This window comes from Leptonotus elevatus, chromosome 17, assembly GCF_054856555.1.
Source record: "Leptonotus elevatus isolate MCC_2025b chromosome 17, RoL_Lele_1.0, whole genome shotgun sequence".
Classification (NCBI taxonomy): Eukaryota; Metazoa; Chordata; class Actinopteri; order Syngnathiformes; family Syngnathidae; genus Leptonotus; species Leptonotus elevatus.
Window position 1 is genome coordinate 192,347 of NC_141255.1, and position 22,824 is coordinate 215,170.

General features: G+C 47.8%; 2 protein-coding genes across 6 annotated transcripts in view; both read left to right on the forward strand.

Annotated features, from left to right (window-relative positions):
* The first annotated feature begins 141 nt into the window (after positions 1-141).
* Positions 142-19,257, forward strand: znf800b (zinc finger protein 800b). 4 transcript variants are annotated; one of them, XM_086059170.1, is made up of 11 exons: positions 142-1,935; positions 10,189-10,278; positions 10,977-11,298; positions 11,361-11,459; positions 11,693-11,836; positions 12,361-12,532; positions 12,657-12,816; positions 12,890-13,052; positions 13,797-14,197; positions 14,574-15,671; positions 16,883-19,257. In XM_086059170.1, the coding sequence occupies exons 2-11, from the start codon at positions 10,225-10,227 to the stop codon at positions 16,982-16,984; spliced, it is 2,715 nt and encodes a 904-aa protein (XP_085915296.1). In that variant the 5' UTR covers positions 142-1,935; positions 10,189-10,224; the 3' UTR covers positions 16,985-19,257. The 4 variants fall into 4 exon arrangements, with proteins under 4 accessions (XP_085915296.1, XP_085915298.1, XP_085915297.1 ...); XM_086059172.1 differs by lacking the exon at positions 142-1,935 and adding an exon at positions 4,335-4,565; XM_086059171.1 differs by lacking the exon at positions 142-1,935 and adding an exon at positions 4,588-4,853.
* A 2,045-nt stretch (positions 19,258-21,302) lies between these two features.
* Positions 21,303-22,824, forward strand: part of grm8a (glutamate receptor, metabotropic 8a) — a 135,406-nt gene continuing 133,884 nt past the window's right edge. Inside the window, exon 1 of one of the 2 annotated variants that reach the window (XM_086058246.1) lies at positions 21,303-21,698. The gene's annotated coding sequence lies outside the window, so the exon portion shown is untranslated. The remainder of the gene's footprint in view (positions 21,699-22,824) is intronic. The other variant, XM_086058245.1, reaches the window with a different exon arrangement.

The window sequence follows — 22,824 nt, forward strand, 5'->3', positions numbered from 1 at the left end:
AATTTCAACTTCTTTTTTTTTTTTTCAAAATACAATAGTTCACATTTTATTTGTGCTTCACTCTAACTATGAGGACCAAAATTAAAAATAAATAAATTAATGCATGAAAGTGAAAATAAAAATTATTTTAAAAAATTATTTACAAAAAAATCAATATAAATGGAAATTAAAAAATATATATATTGTTTTAATTTCCATTTGAATGTGTTTTTGTATTTAATTTTTGAATTGTATTTTTATATCCGTTTTTATTTTAATTTCTATTCATTTATTTAGACTTTTATTTTATTATTATAATTATTAATTTACTTAAATGTTGGCAGTTCTGGTCCTCCAAGTTCAAGTGTGTGTGTGTGTGTCTATTGGCCATCGTGCAACACTCGTATTCATAAACCTTTTACGTACAGCAGATGCTTTATTGAAAGACGGGGAAATGTTTCACGGTTCCCTCGCTCGCCGCATTGCTCATGGCGAGCGGAATAGTGACACTTCACTATGAATGCGTTTGTGCGGAATGTGTGACGTGCCCATTTGTCAACACATGACGGTCGAGGGCCAGTCATACAACAGGTGCTTGTCATGCAAGACTGTGAATATCACTTTTGCTTGTTGGCCCCTCTTTGACACATTTTGAGAAGTTATTCGTGTTTATATGAAGTGGATATAAAAACTGCACAGCCTTCCTGTTCAAGTGGCAGCTTTTTGCGATATAAAAGAAATGAAGATAGAGGAAATCCACCATTAGTAAGAGGGTGTGCACACTTGTGCAACCACATTATTTCAGTTATTTTTGCTTCCCATCAAAAGTGTATTTTTTCCAAATGAGTTGTGTAGGTTATGGTTCACTTAATGTTGCAAAAAGTTAGGAAATGATTCCTCTTGGTTTCATTTTTAATATGACACAAACCTGGCATTTGAACAGGGGTGTGTAGACTTTTAATAGCTGCTGTAGCTCATGGGAAAATGAGGCATTCGGTGCGAGCCACCGACCTCGTGGATGAACGTGAAGACATCACATCTGGGGAAAGTGCGCCGCTGTCCATTCTCTGCAGCCTTCAAGAAGTCAACGGCAAGTATGTGCCGCCATTGTTTTTTTAAGAGCGGCGACTTGTTGACACCTGAAATATATTGTTGCTGTGTTTTGTCACTTTTTTTAACCATTCTATTTTTTATTTAAAAATGTTGCCAAATGTGGTCCTCGCAGCTTCTGCAACATTCTTTCCTACACAATGGATGGAATGGAGTCATTTGGACGTTTTTCCTTTGGGTGAATGTTGATGACATCGTGATTTCATGTCAATATGTGGCGATGTGACGTTTTTATTTTTGTTTATTTTTTATCACAAGCTGCACTACTGCTGAGCGGCACGCGAAGCTCACAAGATAAGCAGGTGAACGGCTGGTTTTGATCACCTCCAAATATTTTGTCGACGAGGGAGTGCGAGTGGGTTGTTGACGCAGCGCCGAAGTGGTGACGTCACGAAACGTCCAGTCAACGTCGAGTGTGCGACGTCACGCCGTGAATAGCGTGAGAGCCAGGCGAAGCAAAGTCAAGCTAGCCGCCATAGCGCTTGTTAACGCGATGCAACGCTCCACAATGCCAGCTTCAAAATAAGAGCCTAACGAGTACAGTACTTGGACGTCAATGTCTCGATCTTTTATTTTGAAGTTAGCCCGAGGAACCAATTGTCGCTGCTGACTGTCTTGGCCCGCCTCCAGTCATCGCCGCCACGCCACTTTGGTGCCGGCAGTGACCGAAAAAGTTCCAAACTTCATGAATGATTTTCAAAAAGCCGCCTTCGCAAAGCAGCACATCTAAGCCGCGCTTTTGTTTTCGTAGGCCAGCAGCTCCGTCCATCCAAAGAACGTCGCCGCGCAATCGCTCGTTTGTCATCAAATTCCACTGAGGGCAAAGGTCAAATGTGCTTGACGAAGGTAAGACGGACGATGCGCGCTCTTGACGTTGATTTTCTTCACTCGTGCTCTTTTCTCTCCGACTGTCCAAAATGTTGATGCGAGAAGAGATTTGAACACAAGACAAAACTGCATTACTTTGTATCTGCGCTACTAAAAAAAAAGATGCATTTCTCAAAGTACCAGAACAATTAGCAACATTCAAAAAACACTCAAGTAGAAAGCCGACATGACAATTTTGGCATATTATTAACTGGGCCTTTTGGCGATACTCGTCCAAGAAGTTACGTGTGTGTGTGTGTGACTTGCAGACCCATTCCAAAAAAAAGGAATATCTTGGAAAAGTTGATGAATTTCCATAATTCTATTCAAAAAGTGAACAATTCAGGGCCTTCAGTTGAAGGTTATCAGGATCTTGAATGTTTAAGCAACGACAGGGAGGCTAGCAAATACTCCAAAAAGGATACCAACAAGTTCACACATTTGTATTGTGTGTAATGACAAATGTATATCTTTTTAAAGGGCTCCATTCAGCAGCACCCTAAAAACAGCCTTTTGTGGCTTTGCTTTCGTTCTTCTCAAGAAAACACCCAAAAGAGTTTGAGCACCTCGACAACACATTTTTTTCTTTTTTGTATGTACTTGACCCATTTCTAAACCATCGATTCCCTCTCGTGGTATGCGAAATAATCACTCTCTACAGTTCAGTTGTGTTTCACTTTTTCTTTGCATGCAATTTGGCCATTATTAGTCACTTCTTTCCCACAGTCCCTTAAACAAAACAAAAACAAGTCATGTCGCCATTGTTTGGCCCGCATTGAACAATATTAAAAATGTCCAAATGGAGCAAGTGACATTCAGATTCTTTATTTACTTTTTGGATGAGAAGATGAATTTAACTTTGGACAAAATCTGCTTTCCGGTTCAACCTTTTGGCCATTTAAAGTGAGTGAGTCAAGATTTAGGAAGTAAATAAGGTCGGTTCAGTATTAGTCAAAGTACGCAGTAAGTTGGCAACTAGCATCACAAGCTACATCTCGGTGCTAACGTTAGCTTGAGCTAACGTTAGCATTGCAGATCAACAACATTGAGTTTTTTTTGGGGTCGCGGTCAAGTTGCCATTCTGGTGAAATGGGATTACAGGAGAAAGTCGGTTGATATTATTTATTGATTTTGCAGTTGACTGTAATGCAGTGTATAATGTACGTCAAATGGAAGTTGGTGAATCAGTGATGTCACTTTTTCAAGTGGCCTTTGACTTGTTTTGTGGCGCTAAACCAGTTTCATGCAAATAAGTAGGCTATTTTGATGGACAAATAAAAATTCATTCAAATTCAATTTGATTCCAAATATTACTCGCCATGACAGAATGTACAGTCGTAGATGTTGAAAGTTTATTTTTTGTAAATTTGGTTGCATAGTGACTTAACAGTATTTTTTTCCCACATTTAAATTAATCTCCAGAGTGAACGCTTACATTTTGACAGCCCAACTTATTAGCGATTAGTCGACTTCAAGTGTTAAATGTCGGTTATATATATTAATTATTTTTAAGCCTACTTGGACTTGAATGATTTTAATTTGTCAGCTCCAATCAAGTGGCCAATTAAAAGGCGAGACGCTACAAGTTAGTTAGTTCAGCATTTTGACGAATGTCGGCCATTTTGAAGAATCATGCGGCCAATAATAAATCAATTGGAAAAAAAAAAGTTCACTTCAGGGAACGAATGACTTCAATTTTCAGAGATGCTGAACTTTCAGCATTTTGTGTTTTTGTGTGAAATTTAAACTAAGATAAGTACAATTGTAATACTTTACAAAACTTTATTTACTGTTGAAAACAATAGGGAGCTATTTACTCCAGTTTTTATTCAACTTTTGAAAACATTCGACTACCGCTGGGAGATCTCGGAACTTTTGGTTCGATTTTTAAAACAAATATTTGTCTATTGACTAAGATTTTTATTTTTTTACTCTAATATTTTACGAACCCTAAAAGTTGCTCAATAAACATATGCATACAATTGTAGAGTTTTTTCACATGTTGATGCCAATATTGTACCTTTTTTAGCGAAAATGAAGATCAGCTCCAAATATCGGTAATCGGCATCCTTGACTTACTAATAATCGGTATCGGTCCGCCTCCATAATGAGTTGGACTTCAAGCGTTGACCGTCAATGCCGAGTATTAACGTTGACTCGTCGATGAATCGTTTCACCGCGTAAAGTATATTCCACAATTGTTTAAAGGTCTCTCGATACAAGTTGCTGAAGTTCAAAAACAAACGATTAGCGCAAAGAGTGACCGAGAACGAGCCTTTTGCATACTTGAATGCATTTCAACATATTCTACGTGTTACTTTTACGTCACGACGCAAGAGTCGAAGCATTAATAATAGCCCATAACAGGATGTAGCGACATGACACACAAGTTGTAGTCGTTGTTTCCCTTCGGCGAGCCCTACTTCGCGGTGTGCCACATTTGCGCGCAAGGGTTTGATTTCGACGTCGAGTTCAAAGCGTCCCGCGTGCGTCCGGTTGGAGGATTCGCGTCCTCTGCTGCTTGCGCGTTTCGGGAGCGACACCAATTTGGCGCTCGACGTCGCGTGGCCTTTGGATTAAAGCAGCAAAGCCATCAAAGGAGATCGCAAGTAAGGACGACGCCTTGTTGTGCTTTCGTGTCTGTTTGTTCCGCTCGGAAATTCTCGTGCGTTGTCACCCCCGCGCTTGCCTCGCAGCTCGAGCGGGACGGGGGGGAAGCGGGTGCACCTTTGCGCAGAGACAGCCTCAGCCTCAGCCTCGGCTCGGCTCGGCTCGGCTCGCCTCCTCCGGGTGCACAAAAGGCAGCGAGCGGCACGCCGCGCAACTTGGCTCGCCACATCGAACCCGCTCCGGATCGACGACCCGCCAGCCGGCGGCCCGCATCCGCCTGATACGCGGCAAGTAGAGCTCTTTTGTGGCCGTTTGGCGAGCAGCGAAGGCTCTCGGCGCCGCGAGCCTTCGGGCTTCCCGAGCGTGCTTGTGCTTTTTTGTGTGTGCGTGCAGAAAATGGCGTCATCGCCCTCTTGTTTGTGGCCGGCCGGCCGCGGCGAGCGCCTTCCAGGGGCTTCGGGCAGCCCGCGCGCGTCGCGCTCAGCCCCGCGGGGTGTGCACGCGCTCTCGCCGGCGTGTTTTTGGGCCGCGCGGCCGGTCCGAACGGCGACGATGCGACGCTTGGGCTTCGGCTTCGGCGGCGGCGGAAGGACGCGCAACGATGGAAGGGTCACCGGTTGTGTGCGCCAGGCTCGCAAAAGGTGCTGGCGCTTTTGGCGCACATTAGCTGTGCCGTCGCGGGGCTAAGGCAGCCCGGAGGGCCTTGGGGGGCTTCCGTGGCCGCGGCTGTCGTGCTGGATTCGGCGTGTTTGTGCTTCTTCTACGCGGCCGAGCTCGCTCGCTCGCTCGCTTTTGCGCCGCGCGGCGCTTCCCTGCCATGCTGCAGTCGCGGCGAAGGGGCCTCCTCCCTCCACCCTGCACGATGGCGCGGAAGGTGCATTTCGACGGCGAGCTAACTCGCTTTCGGACGCGGTTTTAGCGGCTAAAGGGACGTTTTGAGCAGGACTGCGAGCGAGTGGCAATGGCGGGCCGATGCGGGAGCGGAAACAACCGGCACGCCGCCTCGCCTCGCCTCGATGTGCTTTACGCAAAAACACAAGTGGGGAGAGTTTGCACACAAAGTGGGGAAGTCCGGCCGCTGCGCAAGCACCACGGCGACGGTGCTACTCCTGCTACTTTTTGCGCAGCTGGCGAGCCCAACCGCCAAACATGCACCGGCCAACCTTTTGTAAATAGTTGGGACCCTTGGACACACAAAAAGGGCAGCACAATAGTCACCGCGCCGGCCCCCTTTACGGCTCGTCAATGCGCCCCCAAGTCCCACTCGGGCCGCCACCCCCACCCTCACCCCCACCCTCACCCTCCTCACCCTCCCGGATCAGGCAGTGCATGCATGCGTCCTAGCGGCCATTTGCACATCACTTGATATTTGCCTCAACTTGAATGAGCGTCATGCAACCATCCAAAGCGTGCGTGATGTAATCAACGGGGTCCGAGCACGAGCACGAGCACGAGCACGAGCACGACCCGCCATGTGTCGTTTCTAAATCACCCGCTTGTGTTTGCGGCTTGGGAAGTGTCGTCTGTCGCGGCTAAATAAGTTGCACTTATCTCGAGTGAGCAGCACGTCCACTCCTTCCTCCTCCTTTTCTCCTCCTTCCTCCTCCTTTTCTCCTCCTTCCTCCTCCTTTTCTCCATCATTGTCGGCGTGGGCTGTCACGTGTCGATCAAGTCACGCGCGGGGGGATGCGATGGTGGGTGGGCGAAGGGGAGTCACGCGTGGGTTTGTCCGTTTCCACCGTGACGCGCCATGCAACATGTTTGCCTCGCAAATACCGTCAACTTCTCAAACACTACAAGTAGGAAGTCGCAGTGGATCTCAAAATTCAACATTCGCCGAGTCGTTTGTCTGTTTTGCGGTAGTGAAACATGACACCAAACTGGAAGGCAGAAAAGACAGTCGTCATGTGGAGAAAATAATGCTAAACATTCCAGGAAAAGCCTCCTAGAACAGCTGAACTGTGTGTGCTGACTCGTGGTTAGCATGACGTTAAAAACTCCATAATGATGTTTTTTTTTCCTTCCACGAGGTTGCGTGGGAAAGCTTCTTATTCTGTTTGTAACATTCAAACTTGGAGATAACTTTACCACGAGACGACATCATGGCCTCATGTTAGATATGAGATTCACACGGTGTGAAAGTCCACGGCTGCATTCTGTGCAACTGACATTTGTTCTACTGTAGATTAGAAAGAAGAACGTCGATTCTGTCATTTGCTCGATTGGGCCTATTTGATCATTGAACGCAATTCATTTGAACGCCACTTCCGGTTTCTGTTTGGATCCGAGCTAAACAATCGGCAGTTGATTTGATGATGTTCATGTTAAAAATGGTACGTTTAAGCTTCGTACGTTTACGGCGCGTCGCGGCCATACTATCCCGGCGTCCACGATAACAAATAAAAACATCCATATTCTTATGTGGGAAAAGATTCAAAATCAGTTAAAAAAAAACATGCCCAGCAGAAAAAATGCGAGTCCGAAGGGGTCCAAATGTTCTCAAATGTCTGACAGCGAATGAGTTTTTAAATGACCGGTTAATTAAATGTGATCAGTTTCATTCCAATTATTAGTGGGTGTGCACACTTGTGCAAACAAATGACCTCAGTTGTCAACAATTTAATTTTTCCTCCAAGTTAGAAGTCATCGGAAAAGTCATCAAATGATTGATCTTGGTCTCGTTTTTATTAGATCACAAAAGAGTGAAGAGCATTTAAACGGGGGGTGTAGACTTTTTATGCCTTCTGTGAGAAACAAGTGAGAGTTCGGAACTCGACTTAATTGACAGTTTTTATAGCAACAGCTGAACAAAAGAGAAATGTAATGATTGAGCATCGCAGTCGAAGGATTCTCCAATTGACGACTTGAGTTTTCGTCTCATTTGCTTCGAACCAAAACGAGTCGCGAGTCGCGAGTCGGCAGCTTTTCAGGGCGTCTTGCGAGCGGGTGCGAATATCACCATCGGGTCTTGTAAACAGATGGAAGATCAACACGGCGCTGTACGTAGCAGCCGTAGACATTTGACCTGATTGCGTCTTTTCGTTGGACATTTTAGCATGAATCAGTCGAGCAAAGTTTAAGAATCTTTTGTAAACGGAGGATAAATCCAGCGCTGCATCCATGGCCGTTTCTAGACTTCTTATCTGGGCTGGGAAAGGGAGGGGGGTGTCCGTCCCCTCCCCTCCCCTCCCCCCAAACGGCCTCAATTGAATGCCAGCAACCGTCAAATGTGAAATATTATTGTTATTGACCGTTTGTCCCTTTTTAAAAAGAGCTAAAGACAAGTAGACGGTCTTTCTCGAAATGTAATATTTGACCAACAAATGCTCCTGATTGGTCACTGACAACTAAACCGCACAGAGCAATCCGCTACCTCCGGTCATAAAGTCAGCATTTGCCGAGCAAGGACCCGCCGGCCGGTCGGCTTCAATCAAGATATTTGAAAAATGCAAACAATTCTAACACTCAACACCTAAAGATTATTATCTTTAACGTTCCTCGTTGTTTATGCTGTAAATTAGGACGTTGATGACATTTTTTTCAAATAATAATCACGATTATTTTGGCAAGAATTGATATCACAATTTTTGGGCACAAAACAAGAAAATGTTTAAGCATTTAAAAATATTAAGACTGATTTTTTTTTAAATGGAAACACTATAATTATGTTCCTTTTGTACCCAATTTTGCACCAGAATTGGTTTATTTATGTTGGCAAGAAGTTGAAGTTGGAGTTGGAGTGCAGCGTGTGCACTTTGCAGCAGGACGATGTGTTGCTACAAACCAAGAAAATGTAAAAAACAAACAAATTAAGAACAAAATTCTTTTGGATGAAACAAAAGGAGGTTGGAATGTCTTGGAAGGGTTCGCTTTTGTTGCGGTGAGCTTGTCATGGCCGTTTTGATGACGCAAAACGACTGTGACAGATTTGCGCTGGGTTTTGTGGAGGATCTTGTGGTGCTGATTGAATAAACGGACCGGCACTTTTTAGTCCGCGGGTGCCGGCGACGCAACACGTGTGACAAATACTTGGATGTCAACCAAAGCGCCGCTTGAAGCTAAAAGTGGCGCAATTGAGGTCGAAACATGGTTGACTTTTTGGGGTAAAAAAAAAACAATATTCGTACGATGGTGTATTAGGGCCACGTATAAATATATATTTTTTCAGGGTGGGGGCAATATTGTGAGGGGGGGAAATCCTTGCAAATTTGCGACTTGATAAAATGGCAGACTTGCAAGAAAAAAAGTCAGAAAACGACGAGAGATGCGCAAAACGTACGACGCGAAGGTTTGTGCCAATTTGGCTTTTCAAATAAGGAGAAAGATTTAATGGCTTTAACAATATGATGTTAAGCATTCACGTTTGAAGCGTTGGCGAGTAAAGTTTCAATTAAGAAGAAATCCGTCTCCATCCTGCCTTTTTGTTTTATAAACGGCGTCCCATTAGCCGCCAACTAATCCTCACGTTAGCCTATTGCTACGCTACGTGTATTTGTCGTAGTTTTTCTTCTTGCAAATCTGCCACTTTCTAAAGTTTCTTTCTTGAGTTTTTTCTCTCGCAACGTTGCTCCCGCCCTCTAAAAATCTCTCTATTTATGCATGGCCCTAATACGCCGTTGCAGGTTCGGGAACATCCATCCCCAAAAACAAAGAAATAATTCATTGACTTTTTGGTTGGATACATTTTTCCGAGTGCCGTTGAAATTGTGTGAAATGCTTGCGTCAAGTAATTCAAATAGTTTTGCTTGAGGAATGTAAAGTTATTGTCCGCACTGGACTGGCGAGTTTGTCGTCGTCCTCAAGATGTTTTGTGTTTGGCTTGTAAGAATGCGAGAGTCGAAGGCTCGAAATCATGAACTGAGTCCACTTGGTGCCGTTTTGTCTTTGCCATGATTTACTGCTGAGCTCGTCGACCGATTTGATTGTTTGTTTGAGCTTTGCGGTTCCTCAGTCTCCATATTTGTGTGTTGCTGAGTAACAACAGGTGTCCTCCATGTTGGATTCACAGCAAAAGCTCCAAACTTTGGTGGGGGGAGCAAAACATTTCATGAGCAGCTTTGTCTCCCTCTGGTGGGCTTCTGCGTGAACTACAAATACAAACATGGCTGACTGCTGTTTTTTCAAGCAGATGATGGTTTTCTCCTTGATTTCTAGTATTTGCATAACACTTTGCTAATGTGATGTTTTAGTGTTGAATCGTTAATAAACTATCCTGTAATAGCGTTATGGCGCCAATTCATCATATTTAATCTTATCATTAAAAGGGGACGCGCGCGCGCACGCACACACACAGATGGGAGATGAAAAGGGGGAGAAAGCTCGACGTGTTTTACGATCAAGTTTACGATTACAAGTTCTAATAATATTGGATATTCACAATTGACAATGATGTTGGTAAAAAATACAATTAAAAAGTGCCTCCACTAGAGGGCGCCATCAGCCCCAAGTTCACATTGCACAAGCGGAATGAAAATCTCAACACGAGACAGTTTGACACAAAGACAATAATAACAATAATAATAAAAGGTGCACTCAGCAGACAAACGTTCCAACTGGTCCACTGCTTAATTTTGTTGACTGGCGCGTGCGTGCGTGCGTGCGTGCGTGCGTTCTGTGTTACAGGCGAAGCGCCGGCAGTGAAGCCGTCGTCTCGGCATCATGGTGAAGACCAAGTCATCCGTGAGGAAGAGCGCGCACGTCGTCCACCAAGAGGTACTTCCAAAAGGAAAGAAGACATGATCCTCCTGCCTGCACGAGTTCTTTGCTGTATCCGCGAGTGTTCCGTAAAAAGAGTCCGGGTGGGCCACTTTGCGGCGCGCTGATGTTGAAGCGGGCGCCATTCATCCCCTTTGAAGGGCGGCGGGGACGTGCGGAGCGAAGGAGACAGATGAGGGACAGTGAGAGAAGGAAGATGAGGAGAAATTGGTGGGTGGAGGTGGAGAAAAGATCGCACGCGTATGCGCGCACGTAGCACGCACGTAGCCGCTGGATGCTAAGGGTTGATGACATCACACGCGCGCCATCGATTTGTGTTAAGTCGTAACTCAAGTATGGCGAGTCGCTTTTGTTTGTTCAAAAGGACCAATAAATATTCTATCTTCAAAGGATCCGAATGTTCTGTCATATTTCACGGTTTTCAAGCTTTCAAGTTGACATTTTTGGCTAACACGGAGCTCCAAAACGCCGCATTTGGCGGACGTGTCGCAATCGTTATAAATCCGCAGTTCCGCTTTTGGCCAGCACAGCACGAGACATAAAAGGAGGAAACGTTGTTTATCTTAATTGGCAACATTTTCACCCCAAATCAATGAACGAGCGTCTGCTGGCTTCAAGCAAAAGGCCATAAAGGGGCGGTCCAAATGAGCGTGGACGTTCTCACGCTGTCCTGTTGATTTCCTTGTTTGTTTCAGTCTCGTCAGGCAGACGCGGACGCGGACGCGGACGCCGCTCGCCATTGCCGCAACTCGCAACGCTCGCCGCCGTCCTCGGACCGCCTCCCCCCTCCTCCCCCCGCCGAGGCGCCGGCTGAAAAGCCCCCAGAAGCCCCGGCGGACGTGCAGGCAAAGGGTGACGGCAGCGCCCAGGCCAAACCCTTGTGGAGGCCCATACCGCCTCTGCTGCCAGAGCCCGACAGGGGGGCCGACGGGGGGGCCGACAGGGGGGCCGCCGGCCCCGACACCCGGGACCAGAGCTGCCAGACCCAGGACTGGACGGCCGGCACTCACGGCGCGGGTAACAATCGGCCGGTTGCGGCAAATGACGGAAGCGCCCATTTTGAAGGCTGCTGCTTGCAGGTCACTGCTGCGTGGAACCCGGCGACCCCCCCGTGCTCCAGCAGCCCCTGCACACCTCCAAATCTGGAATCCAGCAGATTATTGAGTGCTTTCGTTCAGGTTCGAAACACACCCCGGCACGCGCGCAACTCACCGACGCGTCACTGAACGGAAATCCGTCACGCGGTCAAGAAAGTCCAACAAGGAGCGCAGAACAAACATTCAAAGTCCTGCGGCTGATCTCGTTGACTTGCATGCAATTACAAAATGGCCAACACACTTTTGATGCGGCGGTTGGGGATGGCGAGCGCGCCGTCGTTTGTGTGCTTGAACGCTGCTTTTTGTGCCGGCAGGCACCAGCCAGCTGAGGCACATGCTGCTGCGCGAGGTGGACACCATCTTTGAGTGCAAGCTTTGCCGAAGTCTCTTCCGAGGTCTGCCCAACCTCATCACGCACAAAGAGTACTACTGCCTGGCGCGGCTGCCCGAGTACGACGGTGAGCGTTCGCCCGCGTTCGCCAAAAGCACACTTTGAGCACATTCCGTGTCCCCCTTTTTCATCTGCTGCTGATTGTGTTGAGAAACGGGACCTCTGAAGCAACCCCCTTTGCTCCCGGCCGGTTCTTTGACTGGACTTGGACTCATTCGGCAGGCCCCACTGAAAATTCTCTTCTATTGCTATAAAAAACAAACAAACAAAACCCGGCAACCGACCAAAAGAACGTCCATTTGTGTCTGTTTCCGTTTTGCAGCAATTTGCATTAGAATGTAGCGAAGTTTCATCGTCATTCACAAATCACTGGCAAACCAGATTTCATCTCTTATACTCTGCTGCCACCTGCTGGCCGTTTTTGGGTAATAAGCTACCTCTTCATGTCACAAGCTGCATCAAAGCCTTCCGTTCTTGCTTGTTTTTGGAAGGGAAGGACAAAGTACGCCAAAATGTATTGACACGTTTTTATGTTTGTGAATCTTTGGCTCGGAATCTTGACGAGTTTGGCTCCTCCTTTTTATCGTCCAGGTGACGACCGACAGAGCGCGGCCCTTCAGGATTTGACGGACATCATCTACCACAGAGCCGAGCGGTCGGAACACGTGGTCCGACTGGAGCCCATCCAGACCACCAGCAAGGCCGTGTACCAGTACCTCACCAGTGAGGAGGATCTGGCGCGGTACCCGTCCCGAGCGCCCAGGTACCGGCGCTAGCGCGCTAAGTCGCTAACGCGCTAAGTCGCTAGCGCGCTAAGTCGCTAACGCGCTAAGTCGCTAACGTTTCCTCGCCCTCAACTCGGCACATTTGCCATCCGTCCGTCGCAGTGCCAGAGAGAGTCCGGTGGCATGGGAAGGGGAGACGGGCGAGGCCCAAAACAAACAGACCTGCGCTCCAGACAGCCCGGCCGGGAAGAAGCGCGATGCGGAAGAGGAGGCGGCCAAAGAAGAGGCGCCGCAGCCGGAGGACGAGGGATCCACCAGTGGGGTGCGCGGCACGGCGCCAAACGCCAAACGCCGTGCTCACGACAAACGTGACGCAAGTTTGCCTTTGCCGGCAGGTGGAGGACGTCACCATCTCGTGCTGCATTTGCGGTCAGGACTTCAACTCGCGCCGCAGCATCAGGCGCCACTGCCGCAAAATGCACAAGACCAAACTGGAGGAGCTGCGCAAGTTCACCGAGACGCGCACCGTCCCCACCAGCCTGCTCTCCATGGTCAAAGGTCAGTCGGACTGCTCGCGCCCTGCCCCGAAGCCGCCGGCAGCCCACGGCGGGACATTGGGATTTTCTTGGAATGTCCGACAAATGATCGTTTGTGCATTTATAGAAATAACGAATAACGCAACAAATACGGCTTTGCTCCACTTTTAACTAAAGACGGTACCCGAAGACGGGACTTTTTTGTGGCAAGGACCCATTTGGCTCGCGACTCGGGTGGGCCACATCGCCCGCCTCATGCCTGGCGCTGACACCGAGGTCCGGCGTGTCCCACCCGATCAAATCGTGCTGGAAGGTGCGCGGCTTTACCGCCGTTCCAATATAATTAGGGCCAGTCAATGTTTTTTTTCATGATAAATGAACCTTTATTGCCACAAACAAATTGGCGCCGTGAAGTATCGCTCTCGATTCCGAGAAATAGAACCCAATTCTTTGTGAAGCGCGTTCGGTTCTGGCTCTGCATGCCGCCCTCGCCATTTCTGTCCAATGAGAGCACAGATCGTCACACGTGTCGATGTGCTTACGGAATAAACACAACAACAACAAAAATGTTGCCAAGTGCACTTCTGGTGTGAATTTTGATCATTTAAAATCAATCATTTGAGCAATTTCGTTTTTTTCCAGATGTCTTTTTTGTTTTCCCTCCAATTTGTGTGATGAGCAGATTTGCTTTTCAACACGCAAATAAGTCAAGCGACTTCCGCTGTTTGTGTTTCCTCGATTGCTTCAAGTTGTTTCTGTCGTTCAGGTCGGCCTCAGTCTCTGAGCACGCCACCCGGAAAGTCGTGCCCCGTGTGCCTCAAAGTCTTTGCCACCAAAACCAACGTACGCCGCCACTTTGACGAGGTGCACCGCGGCCTGCGGCGGGACGCCATCACGCCTGCCATCGCCTCGCGGCCCGGCCAGCCGCTGTCTCTGGAGGCCGCCGCCTCCGCCGCCGCCGCCTCCGCCGCCCCCGCCGCCTCCCCCAGGAAGGGCAACGGCGCCTCGCCGACGCCAAAGTCGGCTCCCGTCAACGCCAGAGCGCCGCTCCCGGACCAGGACGGCGCAAAGCCTCCGAGTCAAGCGCCGACCTCGCCGCAGGCGGCCGCTCCGCCCGCTCCGCCGCCAAACCGCTGCTCGCTGTGCAAGAGAAACTATAGCTCACAGGTTGGCCATGTTAGCATTTGCTCCGAATCGCTCGGCGTGGACGGGTTGACGCAAAAAGCGCCATTTTTGATGGAACGCTTCATGTGGATCCTTAAAATGTCTTCAAAGATGTTGAATCAATCTTTCAAGTTTTAGAATGAAAGAATAGTCTCAAAATCTCAAAATTACGAAAGCGTATTGCGTTCACTTAAATAAGAAAACGACTTTCAGGGAGCTTTTTTTGGGGGGGGGTATTTTTTTTTCCTACATTTCTTGTTCTTCTGAATATTTTTTCTGTTTAACTGAATTTTTTTTCTGCCATAATTTGTTTTTGAATTTCAATCCTAGTCTCGGTGTAAAAGTGGTGCTGATCGAATACCTTGTGTTTGTCTCTCAGCTCATGTTAAAAAGACACATGCGCATCGTCCACAAGATTTACAGCCTGAAAAGTAACCGATCGGCGACCACGTCAGCCTCAACGACGGCAAGCGCACCTGCGACCACTAGCGGCGGCGGCGGCGGCGGCGGCGGCGGCGGCGGCAGCAGCGGAGTCCAAGTCAAAGAGGAAGCGCTTGAAGCTTCAGAAGACGAGCGAGACGAGGACATGGACCGGAGTCCGCCGCCGTTTCCTGCCCACGGCACGGCCTCCACGAAAAGTGCCCCCGTAGCGGCCGCCGCCGCCAAGGTGAAGGAGGAGGAGACGGCGTGGAGCCCAAAGACGACCGCGGCGGCGACTCAGGCGGCCAGAAGCAAACTGTCGGTGGGCTTCGACTTCAAGCAGCTCTTCTGCAAGCTGTGCAAACGTCAGTTCAGCTCGCGCCAGAACCTTTCCAAGCACATCGAGCTGCACATGGACGGCAACGACATCTTCATCAAGTTCTACCGCTGCCCGCTGTGCCGCTACGAGTCGCGGCGCAAGCGGGACGTCCTGCGCCACGTGACGGTGGTGCACAAGAAGTCGTCGCCCTACCTGGCCAAGATCATGCCCAAGCTGGAGAGCCGCGCCGTCAAGCGGCTCGCCGAGGCCGTCCTCAGCAGCGCCAACCCCAAGAGGCCGGGCGCCGGCAAGGCGGAGGTCAACGGCCGCCATACGTCCGCCGCGTCCTCCCCTTGCCCCTCACCTCCCGTCACACGCAAGCAAGATGGCGCCGCGTCCTCGGCCCCGCCCGCCACTCGCAAAATGCAGGAGCCGGCCCCGCCGCCGCCGCCGCCGCCGCCGCCGCCGCCGCCGCCCGCCCCCTCGCCGCCCGTCACGCGGAAGCAGGAGAGACAGCAGGCGCACCGGCCTCGCCCCGTCAGCCCACCCATGAGGCGCCGCAGTGACAAACACTCGCACCAGCGCAACGCGGCCTCCGCCGCCTTGGCGCCGCACACGCGCCGCCACGACACGCCATCCGAGTGCGCCGCCTTCGGGTCGTCCTCCACCGAAGTCCGAGTGACCAAGAACTTCTCCTTGCACGCTTGCGACCAGTGTGGGCGTGCCTTCGCAAAGAAGGTACAAACTCTCTCAAATCCTTACTTCTCCAATCAAAGGGCTTGCAACAAAACAATCAAATGGATTCTCTCACCGGGTGGCACAAACCACTGCCCATTATTGCCCCCCCCCCCCAAAAAAAATGTTTCCCCTTAAATCGTTATAAACAAAGGCAAAGTTCCCGACGCTGTGAAAGTACCCTGAATGCACCATATTGCTTTCATAGCAGTAGCCACTGGCAAGCGTGTTATTCTGGTAATTCTGTTGTCTTAAAGCGTCCTTTGAGATGTTTAATGACATCCCAGTTGGAGTTAACTGTAAAACTAAACACGCCACGATAAGAATGACATCCACTGAATATTTAAATACAAAGCATGCTTCGTTTTGAAAACATCGCTAGCCTAGCGCTAATGCTAAAAGCCAAGGGAGGATTCCATCAAATGCTAACCGGAAGTTAGCATCGACTTTGGTCGTGTTTTTCCTTCAAATAACGAATATTCACACACAAATGCTGTGGGAACACAAACACAAAGATAAGATAACACGACGCAAAGGCACAAATTCTTCCCAATGTGTGAAAAACGAGTTATTTGAATATAATTCAATCGTAACTTTCTTCTGTACTCACTTTAAGTGTGGATGTACCGATGCACGGCACCACACTGCCCCTAAGAGGCCAAAAGGCACAGGAACAGTATTCAGTTTTTTGCTATTATTTGAGTTTAGTCTATTCTTACTTCACTTTCTTGTATTATTTGGTCATTTTCAAGTTATATTTAAAGGAATCAAATCATTTATTTTCTTAAAATTGACGGACATACAACTTCATTTTTTTGTAAAAGAAAAATGTGCAACTTTCACATTTATTTACAATTTTGAAAAAAGTGGAAAAAAATGATCAAACTCAATAATGAACTCATTGGCTGGCAGCCATTTTTGACTGAAGCAACCCCCTTTGCTCCCGGCGGTTTTCCTGGATTTGGACTGATTTTGCAAGGCCCACAGAAAATTGTGTTCTATCAGGAAAAAGTCTATTTGTAAGTCTGAAAACGTGTATTTGTCTAGCAATTAGCATTCGAATGTCGCTAGGTTTCATCATTATTGACAAATCGTTGCAACTTGGATGATCCTCTTATACTTTGTGCAGGATGAAGTCTCCGAAAGCGTATTTAGCGCTTTTTGTGTTGAGGGAATTGCGCCATTGTGAATGCGCGTTTGTCATGTGTTGGCAGTTGTATCTGGAATCTCACAAGCGAAGTCACCGCAACGCAGCGACGGCCGCCGCCAGCAGGAGGAAAGGAGTGAGCACGCGCTCCAAGTCGCTCGTGTGGTAAAGAAGAAGAATTGCAGCAGCAACGTAAGAACTCTCTTTTGCCCCCCCCCCCCCCCAAATGTTTCCTTTCTTCACCTTCGTCCGCCCCAGCCGCAACATTGGCCGCAACATTCGCCGCAACATTCGCCGCAACATTGGCCAGAGTGCGTACTTGAGTTGGTGGCGATTGTAAGAGTATTTTTTTCTTTTTTTTTTCTGTATGTACAATAACGGTTCCTGTGAAGAGCAAAACGTTTGCCAGCTGTTTCCTTTTTGATTGACATGAAATTGATCTTAATGCACGCATCAGAAAGTGGATTGAATGACAAACTCACTCAAAAACGATTCTCTACCCCCCCCACCCCAACAAAAGAAACACATTTATTATTATTATTGTTATTATTTGGTGAAGTGTAACTGCTGCTGTCCAGAATCAGCTTTTTTTGGTTTTGCGTTTTATGACATGATTTTGTCAACTGTAGCTTTCGAAGGGTCATTGAGGGGTTCGGGTCGTCGAGTTCCTCCAAACTGGCGACATGAAGACCAAATCATGTTCACACCAAAATGGAAGAAAGGCTGGAAAGGTTCTTTTTTTTTTCTTTTTTTTTTTACACAACATAGAGATACGTTTAGTATGTGAAGGAAATGATTCTTCCTGCGTGCAAATGATAATATCAGTTGAAATAGTTGTATTTAATTTTGCGAGTGTGTGACAGGAACAGGCCTGCACAAAGAGTCCTAAATTTCAAATCAGTTCAAACAAGAAGCAGAATTGCATTTTGAAATGCTTGATGCAATATTAAAATGTATTAACAATGGAAGCGTGCGTATATTAATAAGAATTTCATACAAATATTTCAGTATGGCCTTTATGTACATGAGACTTGAACGTAGGGTTGTGAATTGCGTAATACCTGGCGATTCGATTCATAGGTCACAATTCGATGCCGATTAATCCCAATACAAATCTATAAATTGATTGCGATTTATTTTTATTTTTTTACTCAAATTTAGGAAATACTCATCAGTGAACTTGTACACTGTAAGATTTGTATGAAAATGTATCAATTGATCTGAAACTTCGGGCTTCTAACGGAGCCACTGTATTTAATGTTTCATGTTTGAACAGCACGGAAATAAAATATTAAGGCTTAATGTTCCATTAATATAACGTTCTTCCAAGCTTAAAGTGTGAACCCTAACCTTAAGTAAGACGTTTTGTTGAATATTCCCATTAAAAAATTTATGTTTAATCGATTTTTTCCTAACGCCCCTACTTGAAAGTAAATAGTTAAGCGTAGTAATTATTCATTAAAATTGTTAGAACGGCAATTCATTTCCCCAAATACCTTGCGTCATCTTAATCGTTAAAATGGCTGCCTAAACATTTTCAGCGCACGACTGAAATTCACGTTTGATCGTCACTGAAAGGCGACGACGATGACGAGTTTGTCTGAATTGACTTGAATTCAAGCTGGTTTTCATTGGCGGTCTCTTGGGCGATGTCAAGGACGGCCCCAAACGGGACTCGGTCCAATCGCAAATCCATTTCCAGCAATTGACAATAATATTACGCGATTATATGCAGTTAATCGTGCTTACTAATAATCTCTCTCGTGGGATGAGAGCATTTTGTCCCCACGTGAGTCCCGGTTTTTCAGTTGAATTTCAGTTCAGCGGGAAGACGCGAGCATTTTATCGTGGCCTTCCCCGATAGCAGAAGCCGGACTGTCCAAATGTGGGACTGTCCAAACGTGGGACTGTCCAAACGTCGGACTGTCCAAACGTCGGACTGTCCAAACGTGGGACTGTCCAAACGTCGGACTGTCCAAACGTCGGACTGTCCAAACGTGGGACTGTCCAAACGTGGGACTGTCCAAACGTGGGACTGTCCAAATGTGGGACTGTCCAAACGTGGGACTGTCCAAACGTGGGACTGTCCAAACGTCGGACTGTCCGAACGTGGGACTGTCCGAACGTGGGACTGTCCGAACGTCGGACTGTCCAAACGTCGTCCCAAAAGTCTTCACTTTCACTTTCAAAATGCAAAAGGTGTGTTTTGGAATGATTTGAACTTTGACTTATTGGCTTCCTTCCATTGAAATTCAAATTCATGCATTGAATTGAAATGTGAAATTGTGTATCGAGCACAAGCCGAGAGGAGAAGGAAAACCTCCAGAATGCCGGAGACTCCAATTGCGGACTCCAATTCCTTTCACATGCTGTTGTGTTAAGTTGATATTGTGCTCAGAATGTACAAACCGCACACAAATAAACATGGAAACTTTTGTCTGACTTTGTTTGTTGCTCTCGGATATGAATCATAAAGCCGCATCCATCATATTTGTCTTTGTCATGGACAGATTTCATTTAGCTTTTGCTCACATTTGCATTTTCTTCTATTCCACGATGAAGCTTTGTTGATTTCCTTTTAGTCAAATCATTTCCGGACGTCAACAAAGCGTGACGCCAAGAATTCCGATCAAGCGTTAATATTCCTTCATTGGGTTTACGTTGTGAATGAACAAAATCGGCCTTTGCGGGCTCTCCTGCAAAGTCGTCCATTTTGGAGGGACAACGTTTTGGTCCGATGCAAAACCGCGCGTCACTCTTGCTATAAAAATTCTCCTGAAAGAAGAAATAATTGATGGACAGGGAGCAGAAGAGGACGGTCCGGGAGACGGACGGAAGAACAACTGCAGCGCAATGATGGCGGCAGCATCTGGAGGAGTTTGAAAACATCTGGACACAGTAACCTCACACCTGCGCCGGACAAACATCAGGAGGGGCAGAAGGCCTTTTTTTATTTGTTAATGGTTTTGACCAACCAACTGGGAGGAGCCGCTCTGTATCCAGCGTGACCTCGACAGCGCAGGTTGAGAGCCAAGTGTCGAGGTCGTCGAGGTCGTCGAGGTCGTCGAGGCTGGAGGTCGTCGAGGCTGGAGGTCGTCGAGGCTACTGGACCGGATGGCTTCGGCCCAAGTCCTGCGCGAGGACGCCTGTGCGTGATTGTGAGCATATTTTCAACATGAGCTTGAGGCTGAAAAAGGCGGCGCCGCCGCGGAAGACGTCTCGCGTTGGCGCTCATCTCGGCCTCGTGACTTCAACCACGAGCGACCGCTAACCCTGACGTGGCATCCCACCTGGCAAAGACCCCGGACAAGACTGGTCCTCCACCGCCTACCAGCAGGGAATTGGAGTTGAGGACGCCGTCGTCCTCCTCGTCCAGAGATCCCGTTTCCCGTCCGAAGAGGCTCGGAAGTACTGCGAGAATCACGTCGTATGATTTGGCCGCCGCTTTCAAAAGCATCCTGCCAGATGTTCTGGGGGACAAACGGAAGACCGTTGATGTGGTGTGAAGTTTTCATTTCAAAATCAACAAATGTGATGATGATGATGATGATGATGATGATGATGATGATGATGATGATGATGATGATGCCGAGGTCTGTTTTTCTTTTTTGTGATCCATATTATGTCTCGATGTGTAACGCTGCGAAAGTCTCCACTGCGCGAGAAAGAAAACTTGGCATGTGCACATCCTCACCGAAGCAACGAGATCAGCCCACAAGTTGAAGAAAGTTGAAACCTTGTGGATCACGTGAGTCGCATGTACGGCAGCATTTTGGCGGGGAAACGAGTCCTCAAATGAATGATCCAGGATTTCGTTTCCTCATCCAAGGACGCTGGAACCCGAACACGTCGCCAGGCGCAGTTCAACCTCAAAATCAAGTGGACCAAATAATGCAATAGCCACCTTAGCCTATTCTGGCTAGAATGAAAAAGTCAGCTGCTTTAGTTGAGGTGTGACAGAACTTGGTGCAGTGATGCCATTTGGCCTGAAGATGGCGCCATTGCTCCATGTCTCTGCCTCCAACTGGCGCTGCGGCCAACATCAAATTGGACATGTTGCACCCCCCCGACCCCCCCGCCCCTCCCTCCAATCAACACACGAGCGAACCCCTGTGGGGAAGCTCCAATGGCGTTCCTCGCGGCTGATCAAATTGTTATTACAGCGCAAATGGGACGCGCTTCATTTCTTTTAATTCCAGTCCCGCCACAGGATCTTAAGACGCCTGTGTTTCTCGCGATGGGCGGGGCCCATGGTAATCAATGGGCGTGGTCGCAAAATGGACAAAGTTGAGGCAATCAATTGAGCGAATCTGACGACAGACGACTGACGTGTAAAATGTTAATAAACTTTTCTCCTTTTACTAACCAATCAATCCGGATCGATATCGCTTTGCGCGCAACTTGATTGACGTCCGTGCGCCGCAATTAGGAGCCCAGCTGTGACGCGTCGTGACGTACGTACGCGCTCTCTCTCTCTCTCTCTCTCTGTCTGTGTGTCGCGCGCACGCACGCTCTCCCTCTACCTTCCCGCGGCCGCGCGCGCGCGCGCGTTTTGGGGGTTCGCTTGATTGAGGCAGCTGCACACTGTCGTCCCGCGGATGCGGCGCAGTTCGGTTGCAAACGCACCTGTAAACAAGGCAGGAGCACTTCCGCCAACCTTTATCGCCACTTCGGCGTCTTCACTTGAGGGCTTTTTTCCCTCCTTTTTACAAATTGCCGCGGAGAAGGATTTCACACGAAAGGAGGACTGCTATCTTTGTGTGTCTTTTTTCTTTTCTTTTCTTTGTTCTCTTTGGTGGCGAAGGGACCCCCGCACGGAGAAGACTGGGGGTCCACTCAGGGAGGAGACGCTCATCTTCTGTGCCCTCTCCGAAGACTTGAAGGTATTTTTTTCTCTCTCTCCTCTTCACATTCCACCACGCAGTGACATTTTCCATCCCTTGCGTGTTGCGTGCGCGCGTAACACAAGCCCACCATAAATCCGTCCCCTCAAAGGAAAATCGCAGTGTTGCGCGTCTGTATTCAATGAGGCTGCCTGTATGCGAGCCATATGAGCCGCATAATGAGCTTGTGGGCGACGAGGAGTTTCCATTTTTCATCATATTACTCCTCCATGATAAGGATGGATGCTGGTAACTTGTAGTTGTTTTTTTTTGGGGTGTCAACACTTGAACTGTAAAAGCTGAATCCACATTTCATGTCGTCGGATCCATGTTTGTGAGGAAAAGCGCCACCTGTGTGACTCACCTGTACTGCATCCTCTTCAGCTGACAACAGTGCAACAACTGTCACTTTACATGATCAGGATTTATGGAACGATCACAAGCGCCGATCAGCGCGGGATTTTTTTTTTTCCAATAGCGATGTGGCAAACAAATAAACTCTTTTTTTTCAGTCATTCTGGATGATTACAATTTTAATAAAAGTCATAAACCCCCAAAACATGTATTACAAGGTTTCATTTATTTTAAAACAAATCTTATGCAAAATGTTCAGACGACAATAATGTATACCGATTTTTAATCCGTTTTAATGTCAACATTCATGCAAAAGGGTTAACATTTACGTGACTCCTGCCTTTTGGTGTTTCCTGGTGCCGCCGTGACTTCCGCCCGTGTCGGCGAGGGGGCGTGGCTATAGTGAGGGAGGTCGGGATCGACCGCTGCGAAAAGGGACCTGCAGCCCTCGTCCTTAAACCTCCCCCGTCATTTTGCGGAGAATTGGGAAACAAACTCCTTTGTCCGCGTCAACGCGCATTCAAAAGGGGGAGGGACGAAATGAGAGGTGAGGGGCGGGATTGGGATTGGGCCCAAGCGTCACCATAAATAAGGTTGAAACCTGTTGATCAAACCCATCTGTGCCTTCTTTGCTTTATTTGCCTCACAATGCGTCAACAAGCTTTGCGACCCGACTCCGTTCTGCACATGTGGAATAAGATGGACGAGTCCATTGCATTCGATTGGGTGGGGGATCCAAAATCCAAAGCATCATGGCCGATTCATCATTTGA